The sequence below is a fragment of the Euleptes europaea genome, chromosome 7 (assembly GCF_029931775.1).
Source record: "Euleptes europaea isolate rEulEur1 chromosome 7, rEulEur1.hap1, whole genome shotgun sequence".
Classification (NCBI taxonomy): domain Eukaryota; kingdom Metazoa; phylum Chordata; class Lepidosauria; order Squamata; family Sphaerodactylidae; genus Euleptes; species Euleptes europaea.
The window spans coordinates 35377586-35397024 of record NC_079318.1 but is presented as its reverse complement, the minus strand read 5'-3'; the positions used below and the strand labels follow the sequence as shown (position 1 = coordinate 35397024).

At 44.3% G+C, this 19439-nt stretch overlaps 1 protein-coding gene across 1 annotated transcript in view; it reads right to left on the bottom strand.

Moving 5' to 3' along the window:
* Nucleotides 1-9490, bottom strand: part of ABCC10 (ATP binding cassette subfamily C member 10) — a 28567-nt gene extending 19077 nt beyond the window's left edge. The window contains exons 1-6 of the mRNA XM_056852519.1: nt 9301-9490; nt 7377-8745; nt 4523-4750; nt 2454-2610; nt 921-1060; nt 698-777 (exon numbers count right to left, since the gene is read on the bottom strand). Of these exons, the coding sequence (XP_056708497.1) occupies nt 698-777; nt 921-1060; nt 2454-2610; nt 4523-4750; nt 7377-8745; nt 9301-9461 (2135 nt within the window). The 5' untranslated portion in view covers nt 9462-9490. The remainder of the gene's footprint in view (nt 1-697; nt 778-920; nt 1061-2453; nt 2611-4522; nt 4751-7376; nt 8746-9300) is intronic.
* Nucleotides 9491-19439: the final 9949 nt, after the last annotated feature.

The window sequence follows — 19439 nt, the reverse complement described above, 5'->3', positions numbered from 1 at the left end:
GCATTATGGTGAAGAAGAGATTTGAGGTAGGGTTGCCAACAACCTGGAGAAAAAAAGTAACCCTGTAACAGAGGCTCAGTGGGATGTTGTTCACCTCCATGCCAGAAAAAGGTTCACCTGCCAATTTCTACAAATTAAGCTTTTATATTAAAGGGACAGGACATCTTTTTTTCTCCAGGCTGTTGGCAATCTAAATTTGAACCCAGGTCTTCCTGGCCCTAGTCCAAAACTCCAACCACTATACAATACAGGCTCTCTGATCTTTATTACAACACACATTGCTAAGTCCTAGCAGTAAAAATAGGCTCCAGGGATGAGGTCCAGTGAGTCCTAATCCATATTAAGCCTTAGGTCTAGCCAATAGAGAGCCCCGTGGCGCAGAGTGGTAAGCTGCAGTACTGCAGTCAAAAGCTCTGCTCATGACCTGAGTTCGATCTCAAGGGAAGTTGGTTTCAGGAAACCGGCTCAAGGTTGACTCAGCCTTCCATCCTTCCGAGGTAAAATGAGTACCCAGCTTGCTGGGGGTAAAGGGAAGATAACGGGAAGGCACTGGCAAACCACCCCGTAAACAAATTCTGCCTAGGAAAGGTCAGGATGTGACGTCACCCCATGGGTCAGAAATGACCGGGTGCTTGCACAGGGGACCTTTACCTTTTACTAGCCAATAGAATCATAGAAGAGAGGAGATCTTATTTACCTACTGAGTTCTCCGGTGATGGCTGCAAGCAAACTGCTCTTCCCACATCCAACCTTCCCAACAACTCCCACCAGCAGGCCCTGCAGAAGGAAAGAAGCATCAGCATTTTCTCTGTGGAGCCCCCAGTTTTCCTATTCATTCAGAATCGTTCTCTCCTCACAGCTTTTTATGTGAAGTGACCGGGATAACGCTTTCCCCCACAGCGGTGTGCTTCCTTGCTCACCTTTGCTACTGTCAGATCCTGAATAAAGAGTTGCAAACTTCCTCTAGGCGCATGTCGTTCAGCATTGCCCTTGCTTGCTGGCGACCAGGAAAAGGTGGAATGGTGCATTTCCAGGGCAGAAGATGGGTCAGAGGGGGCAGCTGCAATGGGAAAGAGAAGCAGCACAGCTCAAAGTTAATCTCTGCAAAGGCCAAGAGGTACATTTTGGGATTTGTGAGTGGGACAGCGCGCTTCTTGGGGGAAACAGACAGATCCAGTTGCAGTCTCTGAAAACACACTATGCAAATGACACTGAGCCTTTGGCACTTTTCAGTGCAGTACAAAGAAGAATTTCCTTTCCTTCACCTATTTCCCTCAGCTGGGGTCAATAAACTCAAGCTTCAAAAATACTTCATCTCTTCTCCCCCCGCCCCCGCTGCTGAGTTTCTTCCCTTCCCCCACTTATACCATCTTGGAGGTGACTACATCTAATTGCCCAACTGCAGATGGTTATTTTTTATTCTAGCGCCATCAGGGGCATTATTGCCCTATTGTTGTAATGGTTCGGGCTATATTAAAGTGTATTTTAAATTGTATTTTAATATTTTATTGTTGTTAGTGTCATTCTGTTTGTGAGCTGCCCTGAGCCTGGCCTTCGGGCTGGGGAGGGTGGGGTAAAAGTGCAATAAAGTAAGTAAATACCCACCTGTTTCACAAAGGTGGAAACAATAAGAAAGAACAGTTAAGAGAAGATGAGGAGGCCAGGTAAGAGATGGGAGAACAGAGAGCTGGCCACCCCAGGCAAAGTGAACAGAAGGCCCTACTGCCAAGGTAGGAGTCTACAGACTATATATGCTATAGTCACGTGCTATAGTTACTCCTCATGTCCTTCTTAACTGTTCACTTTATGCTAGGGGTCATTCTCAATTTACAGACCCGTTATTTGTGGACAGGGAATGGTTACCCGCCAAAATTAAGGCGTCTCTCCTTATGACCACTCAGGACCCAATAAAAACTGAATTGGTGGCAAGGTTTCTAGTTTGCAATCCAAGAACGTGAGCACTTGTGTTTCAAATAAGGCTGGCTTAGAACTGCAAAACTAAGTAATCCACCTAAATCGATTTTACTGTTAAAACGATGGAGATCTGATGTACCTTGTATAGTATGGTCTTATGTATTTGCTTTTGTATGCTTTATTTTTTATGCCAATAAAGGCTTCAGACCAGATCAGTGCTATAGTTACATGCCATACCCTCCAAAGTATCTTTGAGACAGTTCCCGTGTAACATCAAACCCAAAACATAAAACAATAAACAAAAGCCACAAAAGGCAGCATTAAAACGTTAACACTAAAATTCAAACAGCAATGAACTTTTTAAATTTTTGGCTAAATGTCATAAAGCAACAGCAGTAACATTTCAAAAAGCTACACAAAGCCCAGAGCACCCTATTGCTCTTCTCCCAGCTCATCCTTATTAACCCAAAGGAGCTCCGTCTCGATTCTGGTGACCCACCCAACTGCTCGGGCCCCTCCACTTCCTTTGGCTTCCATACCCCGGCTGTAGTAAGCATCCAGATCCTGGTCCGTGAGCTCAAGGAAGAGCTGGATTCGATCCAGAGACACTTTGGCTTCCAAGATCCCATTCAGCACCCAGGGGAAATTATTGAGAGGAAGAATGAGCATCCCAACAAGCGCCAAGGCTGTGAATACCTGTGGTCGAAACAGAAAGACTAACAGGAGTCAACACAGACATTTCAGGCCTAATAAACAAAGTAGCATTTTAGCACAATGAGTTAAATCGGAAACAAAGAGTAGGGATAAATGGACAGTTCTCACAACAGAGGGAAGAATTCACTGGGGTTCCACAAGGACTGGGACTGGTGCTATTTAATTTGTTTCATAAATGGTGTGGAGTTAGGGATGAGAACTGTAGCGACCAAGTTTGCAAATGATACCAAATTAGGCAGGATGGTGAAAACCAATATGGATTGTGAAGAGCCCCGAGAGTAACATTCCAGGCTGGGTGACCAGGCACCAACATAGCAAATAAAGAAGTGTATGGTGGTGCACACTGGAGAAAAGCATCCTCATCTTAAATATATGCTGATGGGGTCCCAACTGGCCATAAATGAAAGGGAAAGAGATCTCGGGATTGTAGTGGACAGCTCTAGGAAAATGTCAACCTGCTGTGTGGCAACCCCAATGCCAGGAATTATTAGGAAAGTGGTTAAAAATAAAATGGCCAATACTGTAATTTTATTTATACATTAGAAAATGTAGATACCACCTGCCCGCTAAAGGAAAGGAAAGCAGGTGGCAAGTGAACCATAATTTAAAAAAAGAATACTGCAGAACTGGAAAGAGTGCAGAAGAGGGCAACAAACTTGAATAAGGCATTAGAAAAGGTAAAGAGACCAGGGGGTTTCAATTAAGAAAATTAAGACAACTAAGGGATGGGACACAATAAAGGTTTATATAATTATGCATGTAGCAGAGAAAGTGGAGAGAGAGAGAACTTTGGCTGCCTTTCTCATAATACTATAATTCAGCGGAACCCAATACGTTTGATGGGCAATAGATTCAGGACAGACAAAGGGAAGTACCACTTTACTCAATGGATAATTAAATACTGGAATTCGCTGCCAGTACATGTAGCCATGGCCACAAGTATAGATTATTTTAAAAGGGAACAGATTGACAGACGATAGGTCTATCAATGGCTACCAATCATGATGGCTAAAGGGAACCACTACATTCAGAGGCAGTAAACCTCTGAATACCAGCACTAAAAGGCAGTCTCCGGGGGTGGGGGAGGCTTTGGTCTGTGCCTTTTATTGGCCCTTGAGGTAAACTGGTTTGCCACTGAGTGAGACAGGATCCTGGACTAAATGGACTCCTGGTCTGATCCTGCAGGGCTCTTACATTCCCAGAAGCATTTGAAACAAACACAAATAGCTCCACAGAATGACATGCTGTGTGTCCTCTTTACTGAAAAATAAGCACATTTCACAGCAAGGACACCCAAAGTTTGTTTTCAGAATAATGCAAAGTATTTCATACATTGATTCCTTTCCACAATACAGTTTCCTAATGTCAATAGATCCAAAGAGCAAGAAGGTGGGTGGGCTTGGCAGCCAAAGGAGATGATGGTGGGTGAGCAAAATGGGGGCTTGGTAGCCAAATGAGATGATGTAGAAGGATAGTTAGTTGTGTAGGGCACTGAGATGTTAGTTTCTTGCCTCTGAAAGCATATTGTTTCTTAAGAGTGTGAATAAGAGCAGGTAAATTGAGACTGGGTATATGTCACAAACACAAGAGCTAGAAATGTCTGTTTTATTTGAGGGAGAAAGCTGATATTTAGAGAACATCACATTCACCTGGGGAATGAAACCATGGTTATGTTAAAGGTGGCCACCAGACAAACTTCCTGTGGCAGCTGCATTCACCATGAGTTAAGTGATGGCTTTCACTGTTAAGAAAGTGTTGAGAGAAAAGAATCATTTCAAAAAATGATAGCTTTGCTTGTTAGGAATGGCGATACACTCTCTCACACAAGGGTGTTTCAGAGGTATCTTAATGTGAAACACAAGCAGAGGTGTCCTAGAATAACCACATGGCTTACCTTGGTAGCAGAGAGCTGGTGTCCCAGCAGAACATACGTGATAAAGATGACGATGGAGACAACCACAGGTAGCGCTGCCCAGAGATAGACACACACAGCATCCAAGTACTTGATGGCTCGGAGGCTCTTCAGCTCTTTGGCTCGGCAACCATGCACTCTGGTGCCAAAATGCTGCTCCCAGGTATAGAACTTGATCACTCGCATGCCGCACAAGAACTCTGTCATCAACTGAAAGAAGGCACAACATAAGAGACATAGGCATCTCTCTCTTAACACACACTCCAAAGTTAGGTCAGGGCATAATTTACATATCAGGCAGAGAAAATCTGAATCCTGTTCCCTTCTTGTATGGAGCCATATCAGCATGCCCAACAATAAGTGGGGAACTTATATTAAATTGCTGTAGCCATAAGCCCTACGCCAGGGGTTCCCAACATGCTACCTGTAGGTGCCATGAAACCCACCAACACCTTTCCGTGATGATGAGTTTCTGCCATTTTCTGAGCTGAGGCCTAGATGTGACTTGCCACCTTATGTAGAATGGCAACACTTACAGTTGCAACTTCTGTTGGGATCTAAATATGGCCCTGTGGAGTTCCCTTTGCTCCTGGAAACTGTAACTAAATCAAAGCAGAAAACAAAACCTATAATATTTGTTTATGAATATTTAATGTTGACTAATAAATGTGACAAGCAGAGTCTCAGGAACGGATGGAATAAGGAGCTAGATTGCCCTACTTTACCAAAGCAATGGGATATGGCCTTAAAGCTTATATCTGCTCTCTCCATGGATCTTGAGGCTTATTCAGCAAAAAAATGATGTTCAAGATAAAATGGACACCACAGCAACTCTTTAGCAAAGGAATGAGTAAAATGTCTAATTGTTGTCATTGTCACTCACTCTTAAACGTATGTTTTTGGCATGTCCAGTCATTCAGTTTTTCTGGGAAGAAGTTTTTACTCATATCAATTTTGTATTAAAATGTTCACTGATTTTGTGAGGGTGTCTATGTACTTTTAAACTATTTGCCTGTCTTTTGAAGGCTAACCAATGGTCAATGAAAATGGACCCTCCAAGCCTTTACCACAGCTAAAAGACTTGTATTACAACACTGGAAAAATAAAAGTAATGGATTGAGGACCTTAGAACTCTATCAATATTTGGACATATGGCATATAGACGGCAACTGCGCATAAACTTGTTTTTAGATTTGTGGGATCCATTTATAGAAAAGTATGTCTAGATTCACCACCCCTTTGTTTTTTTCTTGGTTTTTTTTTTTTTTTAAGGAAATAAAAAGAGAGAAAATCAACTTTCTGTTGCCCACTGATGGTTTTTAGAAGTTGCACAGGGTAGGGCTAATTGAATCTCCAAGGTTCATGGCATAATGTTGATAGTGGCTTTATGTGCCATGCAAACAGCAGAATTTTATTCTAAAAATACAGTGGAACTCGCTTCTGACTAAACACAATTGGGCTGCATGAATAAAATGCTGAATGCACATAAAAGGAACTTCAACTGAAGTCATCGGATCATCCCAATTTGAATGGATAAATCAAGTGGAAGTCACTCATAATATTAATCCATCAGATTTTGGTCCCTTTTCAAAAATCATTTATGTTCCTATCAAAATCTAGCCAGAATTTATCTCATTGTATATATGTGCCAAGGAGCTCCCACCAGCCCTTCAGCACCAGTTGCCATTGTTACAAGGGCAGGCTTTAGGTAGCAGGACTCATGAGAGAAGGGCTCATGTAAAGGGGAGAGCCAGGAGAAGCAGCATTTTTTTCCTTTTGCATAAATGTGTTAGATGCCTGCAAAATGAAGACACATACTGCCAGATGAGGGTTTCTTAGCTAGCTCAATATCTATATTTTGTGTGTATGCAAGAAAATACTTTTAAACAATATGCTGATTTTAAAAGGCAACCCATTAAACAGACCTTCTGCCTGAAATGTCGAAGAGCTACTGACAGTTATACATAAGCTCACTCCCTGACATTTTGTGGTTGGCTCCCCTCCTGTGGCAGCCATTCTGTGGTTGCAACCACTGCACTCTGTCAGAATTCCAAAGGTAGTCGGGTGATGGGTCACTTTTTTAAGGTGGGTGGAGGGTCGAAGGGGTATCTTTTTGGATCTTATAATTTTGTAACCACGAATGTACCAATAAGTATATGTAGATACTCTTTTGTATTTTCTTTTTTATATTATTATTATTGTATTTGTTTGCTTTGTTTTATGTTAAAAAAGTTAATAAAAATTATATTTAAAAAAAAAAGAATTCCAAAGGTGTCTGCAGCCTCAAAAAGGTTGGGGACCCCTGCCCTAGACTCTTCACTAAGATGTTACTTTTGTATCCTCTTCTTTTGGGTAAGGCTATTTTGTTTATTGAATGCCCAGTATAAATAGAATCTGCATTCAGATTCTCTAAAGAATCCAGCTAAGTTTTAAAACAGACCATACTCCTATCCTAGCAGCCTTAGTGTACAAAACTGTGACCCTAAGATAGTGTGCAAAAATGGAACCCTCACGAGCTGGTGATCATATGTAGGGGCTGGGCACAGAGCACTCATGCCTGCTCTGTTTCAATGCATGTAATGTCTTTTGTAGAAGGCTATAATAGGTCCATCTTTGTTACAAAATACTGGGTGAGATTCAGCGATTTGTTTCTGTTGTACAGTACTGCATTGGTGATTGATCTGTTAGCTCATTGCTAACAGGTAAATCACACAGACTCCGTTATAGAAGTTCACTGTCACAGGTACCAAAAGAATTCAACATGTAGCTATTCCAGGAAAAATCAAGAGACAAGCACAACAGTGAGCCCTGAAAATACCAGATAGCCCCACCTCACCTTGACACGCGCGTCTTTGTGCTTCAGCATCTCCTTGTTGTTCTCCATGATCCGATTGGCCACAACTTTATTAACGGGCACAAGCAAAAGAGCCAGAGCCAGCCCTCCCAAGAAGGCTATGCCAACCTGCTGGTACAGGAGGTAGAGAGTGATGGCAAACTGGAAAGGAAGACTCCACAGCTCGTGGAAACTGAGGCAGAAATTGACCAACCGATCAGTGTCAGTGCTCATGAAGTTGACAATCTCCCCTGTGGTGAAGCTAGCCAGGCTACTGCCACTCACCCGGATAGCTTTCCGGTAGATAGCAGAGATAACTGCCGTGCGCACCATCAGCATCATCTTGTTTACCTCGTAACTGAACTGATTCCGTATGACGGCACCCAGGAATGAGCCGGCGAAGAGTCCTAGCGCATATAGCACCCCATGGCTGAGAGGTTCTTGGCGTGATTCCATAAAACTCACCAGCAGGTTTAGAAGCAAGGGCCCCGAGAATCCCAACAGACTGCCGGCCAGTTTGAGAAGGCCCAGGGAATAAAAGCGCAGCCCAAAAGCCGCATGCAAGACCGACAGGAGACTGACACGCTTTCGAATATCATGATGAGGCTCTGGAGAAGGGAATCCGTCACTTTTGGCAAACGATAGGTTTGCAGAAGTTGCTGTCTCTTCGCCATCTCGGCGGAAAGCATCTTTTTTCTGCCAGCAGGAGGAGAAGCATTCTTGGACTCTGACTGCCTGGAGCCGTCGAGGTAGCTGATAGACATCCTGAGGTCGATTTAACATCCACTGGTAGCCACGCTTCATCAGGGGATTCACCCAAGCGTAGGAGAAACGCGAGAGCCAGCTCTCTCCATCCTCTGCCACTCCCTGCCATGTGGGTGCCGAAATCCATGAGTCTGTTATGAGAGGCTCATGCTGCCAAGAATCATTGATACACCAAAAGTCGTGCCTGCTAGACACAGGTAGAATGTATCCAATTGTGTAGAAAACCAGTGTGGCCAACTGTAGGGATAGGATAGACACCCTGAAGACAGCGCCAGGTTGGAGGTGATGAACACCCATCTCAGTCTGGCAGCGCCACACCAGAGTAATAATGAGGGAGGGAATCGGAAAGAAGGCAAGAATCAGTAGTGTTATAGGACCGCGGCTGAAACTACGTGGAGACTTGTAGAGAGCAAGCAATGCCAAGCTATGAGTAAGCCATGCCAACGTGACTGTGCTACTTGCTAGTACTTCTACGTACAAGGGGCCCAATTCTTGTCGCCATATGGCTGCTGGGATTATGTCTAGGACGGACAAGCCAGCAAGGATAAAAGATGCAGCAATCCTGCATTTCCAACCAGGTCTGTGGATGTTCCCAGAATCCAAAGACCTAGAAAAGAGAAAACAGCATGGTTTAGAATGGAGTCTCTCATCCCTTCACTAGTCATTCTTGGATGTCTGAATGTCTAATTTCCCACTCTGTTAACATTTGGATTCTATGCAAAAATTACCATACTAGTTCAAGCCACAGCTGAGGTATCTGATATGTTTGCAATTATCATTGATTATAAAATATGAAAAAAGATTAGGCTCTGCAAACACTCATGCTTATGTTTATTCCTATGGGCGGCCAGAGAACAGTTCTGTGCAACCAAATCTTAAATGTGTTCCACTGGGACTTACGCATGAGTAAATGTCTTTAGGATTGCAGTGTTAGTACACCACAGTGGCCAGAAAGCCAAACAAGCTGCTAGGACTACCTAAGGGAAATGTCAGGGAGGTTGCTTGTTATTTCTCAACATATATTATGGCTCATACATGCAACCTCACTAAAATTGAATGGGATATTCCTATCACAGAATCTGAGCTCTCCATATACAAAATGAGTGTTAACATATGTATCTGTATGTGGGATTTAGCTCACACATCTGGCCTGGCATTATACCTTGGTGTTCCTATGTAGCAGGCACTGACTATGGCAAGGAATGCATGAGGAAAGATGTTTAAAACCAGCTGGTTGAAACAATGTCCAACATTGCCATGGTCCCAGACAGGGACTGGATCTATCTGACTGCTCCCACATAGTTTAGCCAAAGTTTCCTCCATCTTCCTCCAGGGCCAAGGACAACAGCTACAAGTTCCTAAGAAAAAACAAAAACAAGAAATCAGGCATGGAAAGAAAAAAATAGCTTTACTGCTCTGGTCTGAGAATTCTTTGAATGAGGAATAAAACCTTTTTAATCCCTACATTTCCTTCTGCTTTAAAGGATTGCAAACTGAAATGCAAAACAGCAAAATAGATCATCAACATTCTTCCACTGCAAAAAACTTCTGAAATTATTCAGAACTCATGATATCAACAAAATCCTTTATGTGATCATTTGTGTTAGATTTGAAAGTTTTCAAACAAAGGTTTTCTCAAGCATTAAATATTTTAGCATAATCTTCCCAGGCTTGCAATTTCCAGCTACTGTTTTTAGAAGAAAAACAAGAGTTGGTTTTTATATGCCGACTTTCTCTACCGCTTAAGGGAGAATCAAACCGGTTTACAGTCACCTTCCCTTCCCCACAACAGACACTCTGTGAGGTAGGTGAGGCTGAGAGAGTGTGACTGGCCCAAGGTCACCCAGCTGGCTTCATATGTAGGAGTGGGGAAACAAATCCAGTTCACCAGATTAGCCTCCACCACTCCAAACCACCACTCTTTACCACTACACCACGCTGGATCTCACACCACACATGCTTTTATAAACCATTATCATGCTTGTTCACATTTGTGTGGCACAGAAACATTACGAACTATGTCTCTTATATTTCACAGCATTCCCAACCAATATTTTAAGTTTCCCCCCTGCAACCCATGCATTTACATAAAAATAAATTCCAGCAATGTTCCTGTCTTCCCTCCTGACTATCAGGGCTCCACCTGCACAAAACACTTATTTATCCCAATCCAGGATTGTGTGTGGGTGTGGGGGGGGGGGAGTTGACTGTGGTCTCTAGTAACAGAAACACACCTGCATCCTCCAACAAAATCGGCTTTACCTCATGCTGGAATATAAACTTGCGAATGTCCCAACGCTTCTGTTTGTTCTTCCCAGGTTCCAGACCCTGATGACAAAAATCAGATTCTAGGACTCAATCGAAACATCTGTTGCCTGGCCACCATCTCAGCCCTTCTTAACTTTCACCCAATGGGAAACTAAAGTGAATACATCGAGGATGCCGTGTTACGGATTCCGTGGACTGCCCAAAAAACAAATCAGTGGGTTATAGATCAAATCAAGCCTGAACTGACCCTAGAAGCTAAAATGACTAAACTGAGGCTATCGTATTTTGGTCACATCATGTCACTGGAAAGGACAGTAATGCTAGGAAAAGTTGAGGGCAGCAGGAAAAGAGGAAGACCCAACAAGAGGTGGATGGACTCAATAAAGGAAGCCACGGTCCTCAGTTTGCAAGACCTGAGCAAGGCTGTCAAAGACAGGACATTTTGGAGGACTTTCATTCATAGGGTCGCCATGAGTCGGAAGAGACTTGACGGCACTTAACACACACAACTTAAAGGAGCTGCTCCCATCCAATTCTTAATGGCAATACAAAATTTAAATGGACAGGACACTCGTGCGCGTTACATATGCTCCGCTTTCTCGCCTACCTAAACCTGACCAGGCTTTACTAAAAGCAGAACCAAAGACCCTCATAAGCAACTTCAAACGGCTGTGTGAGCAAAGGAAACGGTGTGTCCTTCGCGGATAAGAAAGTGGCTTCTCGCCACCCGGAGGCAGATGCAAGAGGTACAGAGGAGGAGAAAGGGGTAGGAAGCGAGCGGTACTGACTGCCTCGCTCCTGCCTTCTCCCCCTTCCAAGCAGAAATGCAAGAGAGATCTATTTGCAAACAAGCTTGCGCCTCTCAGTTTGGGACCATAAAGTAGAGTTTATAATGGGCTCATTCCCTTATTGCTGCCCACAAGCTGCCCATACACCTTGTATTTTATCATCAGCACTTCATCCTATAATGCAATGTGGTACTGTGTACAGCGTATCAGATTTTAAAGTACCAAACAGCTGTATAAAATGTACAAACTAGCTGTATCTGCCATGTACAAAGACTATAGAAAGTTAATAACGTTGAAATAACTGGATGCTGGATAAAATGCCCCCAATCCCCGCCATATTAAAAATTCCAGTCTGGACAGAAGTGGGTATGAGCCCAGTTCTCACGACCCACCTCTCTCCTGCTCATGGCACTCCCTACGAGGCATGCGCGCCAGACCCGGCGCTCGAAACCGGCTCCTTCGCTTCCGGACCGGAAACAGGTTCCTTCCCCGCTAGCGGCCTCTGCTGTCACGGAGGACCCTTTACAGCCGCTTGCGGGCAGCAATAAGGGAAGGAACCCATTCCGAACTCCACGGTTTCTGATCCCAAACGGAGAGGCGCCAGCTTGTTTGCAAATAGACCTCCCTTGCTTTTATAGTAATGCTGCATTGAGAATGGAAAATGGGAGTCTTCTCGCGTTCTTCAAAGTCCACTAGTGCCTGGTGTATAGATCTGTGCACTTGACGACTGCAGTATCTCAGGATGACTCTCCTCTCCAAATTGGCCATCATCACCACTAACATTATCATATCTCCAATGGGAATCGGTTAACACATTTAAATAGCAGTCAGGACAGAAATCAGATGTACATAAATGTGTTTATTATTTAGGGGATTTATATGCTACCTCTGCAGGGACTTTGCTTGAGTTGGCTTACAAGTAAAAACAATACCTTAAGACAATTTAAAAATCGATATTAAAAATAAGCCAATAAAAACAGCCCCCTCCCCCAAAACACAACAATTTGAGCAGCCTAAATGTATATTTAGATGACTATGGGTCTGGTGCACGTTCCTCGTAGGGAAGATGACTGGGGAAGGCACTGGCAAACCACCCCGCAAACAAAGTCTGCCTTGGAAACGTCGGGATGTGGCGTCACCCCATGGGTCAGGAATGACCCGGTGCTTGCACAGGGGACCTTTACCTTTAAATGTATATTTAGCAGCCTAGATGTACATCACTGAGCAGTCTAAATGTATATTCATAAAAACTTTTCTCAGGCTAGAAACAGGCCATAAAACAACTAAAAAGATAAAAACCCTTCATGTAAACATCATGTTAGTTATTCTGATGAGTAATCAGTGTTCCAGTCACTGGATTTGAACATGTTCCCCCCCCCCGCCCCCGTATTGTTCTTTCCCTTCACTAAATGGGGCTTGCGCTGAAAAGACCCTGAGACAGGGTGTATCGTTGAAGTCAGCAGTTCAGTAAGAGCATAGGTCAAAACTGATCACTTCAGGAGTACAGTCTGACTCCTTCAGTTGCCAGTGTAGAGGTGAGAGGTATAGGGAGATTGGAAGCTGAGGGAAAGGGACTTGTAGATATGCCATTTGGGGGTGGGGGGTTGGAACCTTGTCCTACTATTGCCACTCTCTTCTCAAAAGGAGTGGTGGCAAAACCAAAACCAGTTTCTGGTCAGGAGTGTAAAGACCTGGAAGATCAGAATGGCTTCTCATAATTCCTCAACAGGACGTAATAACATGTCCCAATACAACATAAAAAAGTAATGTATACTTACACAAGCTCTTTACTGTGTTATCCAGGCTGGCGGCTGAATGCTCTAGGAAGTTCACTAATAACTACTGACTTAGTCTTGGAATATTTTCTGCATTAGAATAGTGAGGACTCCTTTCACTTGAGACTTTGTTCTGCTCTTATCTTGTTTTGCTGAATTATGCAAGATAAGGAGAAGTGTTCATGGAGAATCAGCCGTTATGTACAAGCTACCAATGCATGTTTACTCAAAAGCAGGGATTTGCCTCCTTGTAAGTGTGTTTAGGACTGCAGCTTAAATTGATACAATTTAGGATTTTTCCCATGGTTGGCTCTACTTTATGGAATAGCTTTCTTTAAGTTGTTAGCAAGGCTTCCCCATTGCTGAGATTCTGTTGTGACTCCACCTTATGGAGTGGCCTGCCTGATGAGGTCAGGAAAGCTCCCACCCTCCGGTTTTCTGCAAACCCTGCACAACTGAATTATCCAGAAGGGCTTTTTTACGCTGGTAACAGGGCTGTACTGCAACAAAATGGTTCAGAAAGATGCTTGGGTAAAGAGTTAAGGCCTGTGGACTATACTCCTGTGTATAGTTTGTATGGTCAGTTGTTGTACTGTAAGTAAAATCCTACTATATAATTTTTGCATCATTTAACACATCATGTTGATCCTTACAATTTGTTTCAGCTCTGCTCAGATTTCTGCTTGGTTCCATATTTCTGTAATTCTAATCCTACTGCATTGTTTATTGGATGTCCCATCCTGATGATTGTATTGACCTGCGCCATGTAATCTGCCTTTGGTCCCAGCAAGAAAGGCAGACTATAAATAATGTTGCTGTGAATTTAAATTAAAAGAATGTGGCATAGTTCCCCTTGTTATTATATAACAATAAAAACTTCACAAGGACACAGCTAGTCTGATCTCATTGGACCTCAGGAGCTAAAAAGGGTCGGCTCTGGTTAATGCTGGGATGGAGACCACCAAGGAAGTCCAGGGTTGCTATGCAGAGGCAGGCAATGGCAAATCACCTCTGCTCATCTTTTGCCTTGAAAACCCTCCCCTTGTCACCATAAATCGGCTGCAATTTGACATTTTCCACCACCTACATAGAAACCACCTACATCAAAATGCAATAATATGATATTTTATTTCCTTTTAAATTATTTTTCTTGTCTATACACATAATTCCTTGAGCAGTAGTTACCCAGTTTAAACTACAATGAATATCTAGCAATTACATGACAACAGACTTGATAACAAGAATACCATTTTGTTCTAAAACAACAGCTTTGGGACAGGTACAATGAAAAAGCATTGGGGAAATATAGTTAGACATTGAATATATGAAAGTGAAACTGACTGTGACATGAGTAAAATCCCCAAACCAAGGACACAATCCACATAATACTTTTTATTAGGACCAACCAGAGGGCCAGCGTGGTGTAGTGCTTAAGGTGCCAGGCTAGGAACTGCTAAACTCAGGTTCAAATCTCCACTCATAAGAACATAAGAAAAGCCATACTGGATCAGACCAAGGTCCATCAAGTCCAGCAGTCTGTTCACACAGTGGCCAACCAGGTGCCTCGAGGAAGCCCACAAACAAGACGACTGCAGCAGCACCGTCCTGCCTGTGTTCCACAGCACCAAATATATTCAGCATGCTCCTCTGATCTTGGAGAGAACAGGTATGCATCATGACTAGTATCCATTTTCACTAGTAACCATGAATACCCCCTCCTCCATGAACATGTCCATTTCTCTCTTAAAGCCTTCTAAGTTGGCATCACCACATCCTGGGGCAGGAAGTTCCACAATTTAACTATGTGTTGTGTGAAAAAATACTTCAGAATGTCTCTTGCCTTGAAAATCCTGCGGGGGATGGACTGGATAAATAAAATGTTGGCACTAGCAGAAATGGCTAAACTTACGGCATTAGTAAATCAAAAGGAAAATACAGAATTTGTGGGAGAATGGGAGGCATGGACAATATATTGTCAAAATTAATTTAAATTGGGAAGTATTGAAGGTTATGCTTTGTTCTAATTCAATTGATTAAGGTAGAAATATTATTAAGATTAATGATTTAGTTTTTCAGAATTGTAATCCGATTTATATATGAATTATTGTATTGAATTAGAAATTAAATGCAAAGGTGACAATAAAGTTATCAAAAAGACAGAGGAGGAGAGAGGGGAAGTCAACGTAAATATATGAATTAATTAGTTATATATAGAATAGAGAAATATTGTTTATATCATATAATCATCTTAATGAATGTTGGAAACTATTGTAATATAAAAAACAATAAAAAAACGTTATATGTGAAAAAAGAAAACCCTGCGGGGGTCACCCTACGTCAGCTGTGACGCAAAAAAAAGGGACCAACCAAATGACATATAAACGCGCCAACCATCGAGCCGAACGAAGTCAGACACTCAGGTCCGCCTCTTCCCGTCACGTGACTCTCCGCCACACTGTTTGGAGGGCTCGCTTGTTTTCCGCTGGGCCCCGGCCGTTGCGTCGCGCGCATGCGCACGGAATGTCCGTTGGAGGAGGGATGGAGTGAAGGCGGCCCCCGCCGCTCTCGTAGCCATGTACCGCTCGAGCCTGTCGTCCTATGGCCGGCCCGGGGAGAGCTGCCGCTCGGACCCCCGCGGTTCCCGCTCCGGCAAGACTCGAGGCCGCAGCCCGCGCCGCTCGCGCTCGCCCTCCCCCCGGGGCCGCCGCTCGCGCTCGCGCTCGCTCTCCCCCCGAGGCCGCAGCCCGCGCCGCTCGCGCTCGCCCTCCCCCCGGGACCGCCGCCGCCGCCGCTCGTCCTCCAGCAGCCGCTCTTCTCGCCGCTCGGCGTCCCCGCGCCGCAGTTCCCGCTCCGGCGCCTCGGCTCGAGGCCGCAGCTCACGCCGCTCGCGGTCGCCATCCAGCAGCCGCTCGCCGTCCCCGCGCAGGGCGCGCTCTCAGTCCGGGGGCAGCCGGAGCTGGGTAATGACCTCACCTGTACACCTGCAGCTGCCTTATACTGAACCAGACCCTTGAGGGTCCATCGAAGTCAGCGTTGTCTACTCAGACCGGCAGCAGCTCTCCAGGGTCCCAGGCAGGGGACTTTCACATCACCTACCTGCCCGGTCCCTTTAACTGGAGATGCTGGGGATTGAACCTGGGGCCTTCTGCATGCCAAGTAGATGCTCTGCCACTGGGCCGCGGCCCCTCCCCTAGACTCCTCCAAAGGCTCGGCCTCAGTTTCCCCTTCTTGCGCCGCCTGTGGAAACAGCCACCTGCCAGCCTGTGCCGGCCTCTTCAGGAGACACCCCCCCCCCCGCACCTGGATCTGTGTAGTTTCTGGTAGCCCAAAGCAGTTGCCAGTGTAAACACAACCTTGGCACTGTCATCACTCCTTCCTCCAAAGCTGCCCTTTTAGTCCGTGGTCAGGGATGCAAAGTGAGGCTGTGCACGTTACCTTGAACGCACAAACATCTTGCAGGTGCACGTGTGCATCTAATGAAAAAACCTAATGTGTGTTCACTATACAAATGAAATCGTAGGCCAATACCCGATAAAGGTGCAGGTTGAATAATATGTTAAGCTGCACATGTGTTGAATGTAACATGAAAATTGATGTACATATAAAGAAAAAGCAAGTTTACACTGTACACAGATTGTACATGTGTTCACTGCAACATGGGAACAAGGGGTATGTGCCCCATGAATATGGGGAGGGCGATCCTTGAAAGAGATGCACCTGGCATATAAATGGTACAGCCAGTACCATCTACAGAAAGGTATTATTGACAGTAAGATAGTATATATAGCATCAGGGAAATTATAAATGTTGAATAGAAAGACTCCCACTGTCAAAACAAGATATGCCTATTATTTTGGGGCCAATGTGTTGTGGATCACATTTTCTGTACCTGGCTTTCTGCAAGAAAGATACTGCCAGAGAGCCGCTTCTTGTAGTCAAATGAGTTTGGATTCACTTTGTATATGATTTTCAGCATTCCATATGACACTGTCTTTATCGTAAGCTGATGATCCTAGTCACTATCAGGCTTAAAAAAAAACCTTAATACTCATTTTGTGGGGAACATTCTTGCAGTTTTTTGAAACAGTAATTTCTGTTCACGCCTGGCACTTGGGACTGAGGATAGTAGAGCCACAGTTTGTAGAAATTCATCTTGTATTCTAGAGCTGCATAACTTTTGGTATAAATGAACCTATGTGGAACAGTGGTTTGATTCTTCTCCACAGCGTCAGGTGCAGGGCCAGTGTTGGTTCTCCCCCCCCCCGACACAGTCAAATTTGGCAGTCTGCTCCAGGGAAGCATTCTGTTGTGTACACAAACTGATTGTAAAGGTAAAGGTCCCCTGTGCAAGCACCAGGTCATTCCTGACCCATGTCAAATCCCGACGTTTACTAGGCAGACTTTGTTTACGGGGTGGTTTGCCAGTGCCTTCCCCAGTCATCTTCCCTTTATCCCCAGCAAGCTGGGTACTCATTTGACCGACCTCGGAAGGATGGAAGGCTGAGTCAACCTTGAGCCGGCTACCTGAAACCGACTTCCGTCGGGATTGAACTCAGGTCATGAGCAGAGCTTTTGACTTCAGTACTGCAGCTTACCACTCTGCGCCACGGGGCTCTCTATTGACCAAATGACTTCGCGGGCCTTATACGGCTCGCGGGTTTTATATGGCCCGTGGGCCTGACGTTCCCCACCCCTGCTTTAAAGAGTAAGCCCCAGCACCTTGAATTAAACCCAGAAATGAATAGGCAGTCAGTGAAAGGACAACAGAACAGGGTTCCAAGAGATGGCCTTAGGTAACAGCCAGGTTATCCAGTGGTGGGCTTTGCTTCCACACCAGTGCTAAGAATGTAAGACCAAAGGTCTGTCTAGTCCATTATCCTGTTTTCTTTAGTGGTCAGACAGATGCCAGATGCCCATAAGCAGGGAAAGAAGGCAATAGCTCTCTGCTGCAGTTGCCCTCCCTCAGCAACTAGTACTCAGCAGCATACCTACTCTGAATATAAAGGTTGTATTTATCTGTAAGGACTGGCATGTAGATGGCCCTTTGTCTCAAATTGGCACCATCTTGTGTTGAAACCTGTTACATATCAATGCGATGGCAGAGGAGGATTTTTTTCTTCAAATGCTACCGACCACAAGTGTAATTTACATGACGCTTCTGAAGCTTTACAATAGCTTGCATTTGAGGTTGCTTTTTTTTCTCCTCTTGCAGCGACTGTCTCCGGGCAGGAACCCACGATTTGCAGGCAGGTGTTCTCCAAGTGGACACTCTGAATCTACAGAAGAACAGAGCTTGCAGACTACGGTTGATGACGACTGTCACAGCATTGACCCATGTCAAGATATGCCTAGCGGTGGCTCTATGATCCCTGGCTTGACTCTGCAGTCTTCTGAACCTCAGTTCCTTCATATGCCTGAAAAAGCACCAGCTATGCCCAAAAAATCAATCTTGAAGAAACGAGTAGATGACCCTTCTGTTCAGGTTTTAGCCATGTTCTTCCCCAGCTTGTTAAGGAGTCAGTAACATATGGCTGTGTTTAATCTTAAATAGTAGTTCATGTCTATCTGTTCAGTGGGTGAAGCTCCGCTGTGGGTGGGTGGGGGAGTTACATTTCACACACATTCAGTACATTTTCATATAAATGTTTTACACTGTTAGCTGTAATTCATTTATATAGAAGTGTAGTCTTGCGTATCAAATGAATACTGATTGATCTCATTGCAGAATACAGTAAGAAGTGACAATGTTTTTTAAGCTTGAAGTGTTTTCTAGCAGTTCTACATGTGCTGAAAAGTACCTTTCCCATCTTTTTCCTTTACCCAAGTGTAGTAACACTGCTCCTTTTCCATCTCAGGTGGAAAATTTCCTCAAACGTTACAACAAAAATGCAGCTGTAGAATCTGCGAACAAGGAGTGTAGATGACTGGAGAGCATTTTTTGGCATACAGGATGTACTCTTTTATACAGTCAGGTTGTCTTTAAGCAGAGGCTGGACAAGCACTTGTCAGGGATGCTCTAGGCTGATCTTGCATTAAGCAGGGGGTTGGACTAGATGGCCTGTATGGCCCCTTCCAACTCTATGATTCTATTGATTGAACATTGATTAACCTCATTAGAGAATATAGTAAGAAATGACATCATCCCGTTTGTTTGTTTTTTAGCCCTCTGGACAGAATTTTTGGAGTTTTTTGAGACAAATGGAGTCGACATCAGAGTCTGAAGACTTGCATGGTGGCTTCCTGCTTCCTCATGAAAAAGCCAGCCTGGGTGGGAGTGGTTTTTCACGCATTCTGAGCAGGATGGCAGATTCTACCAGCGCTCAAGAGAAAAGAAAGCGCAGCTTTTTCGATGTTGAGGATGAAGAGACGTTTCTTTATGGTGATGATGAGGATGACTCTAACATTAACTGTCCTACTGAGAAGCGAACAATGAATGCTGAAAAAGAACCCATAAGCCTGAGGAAGAGACC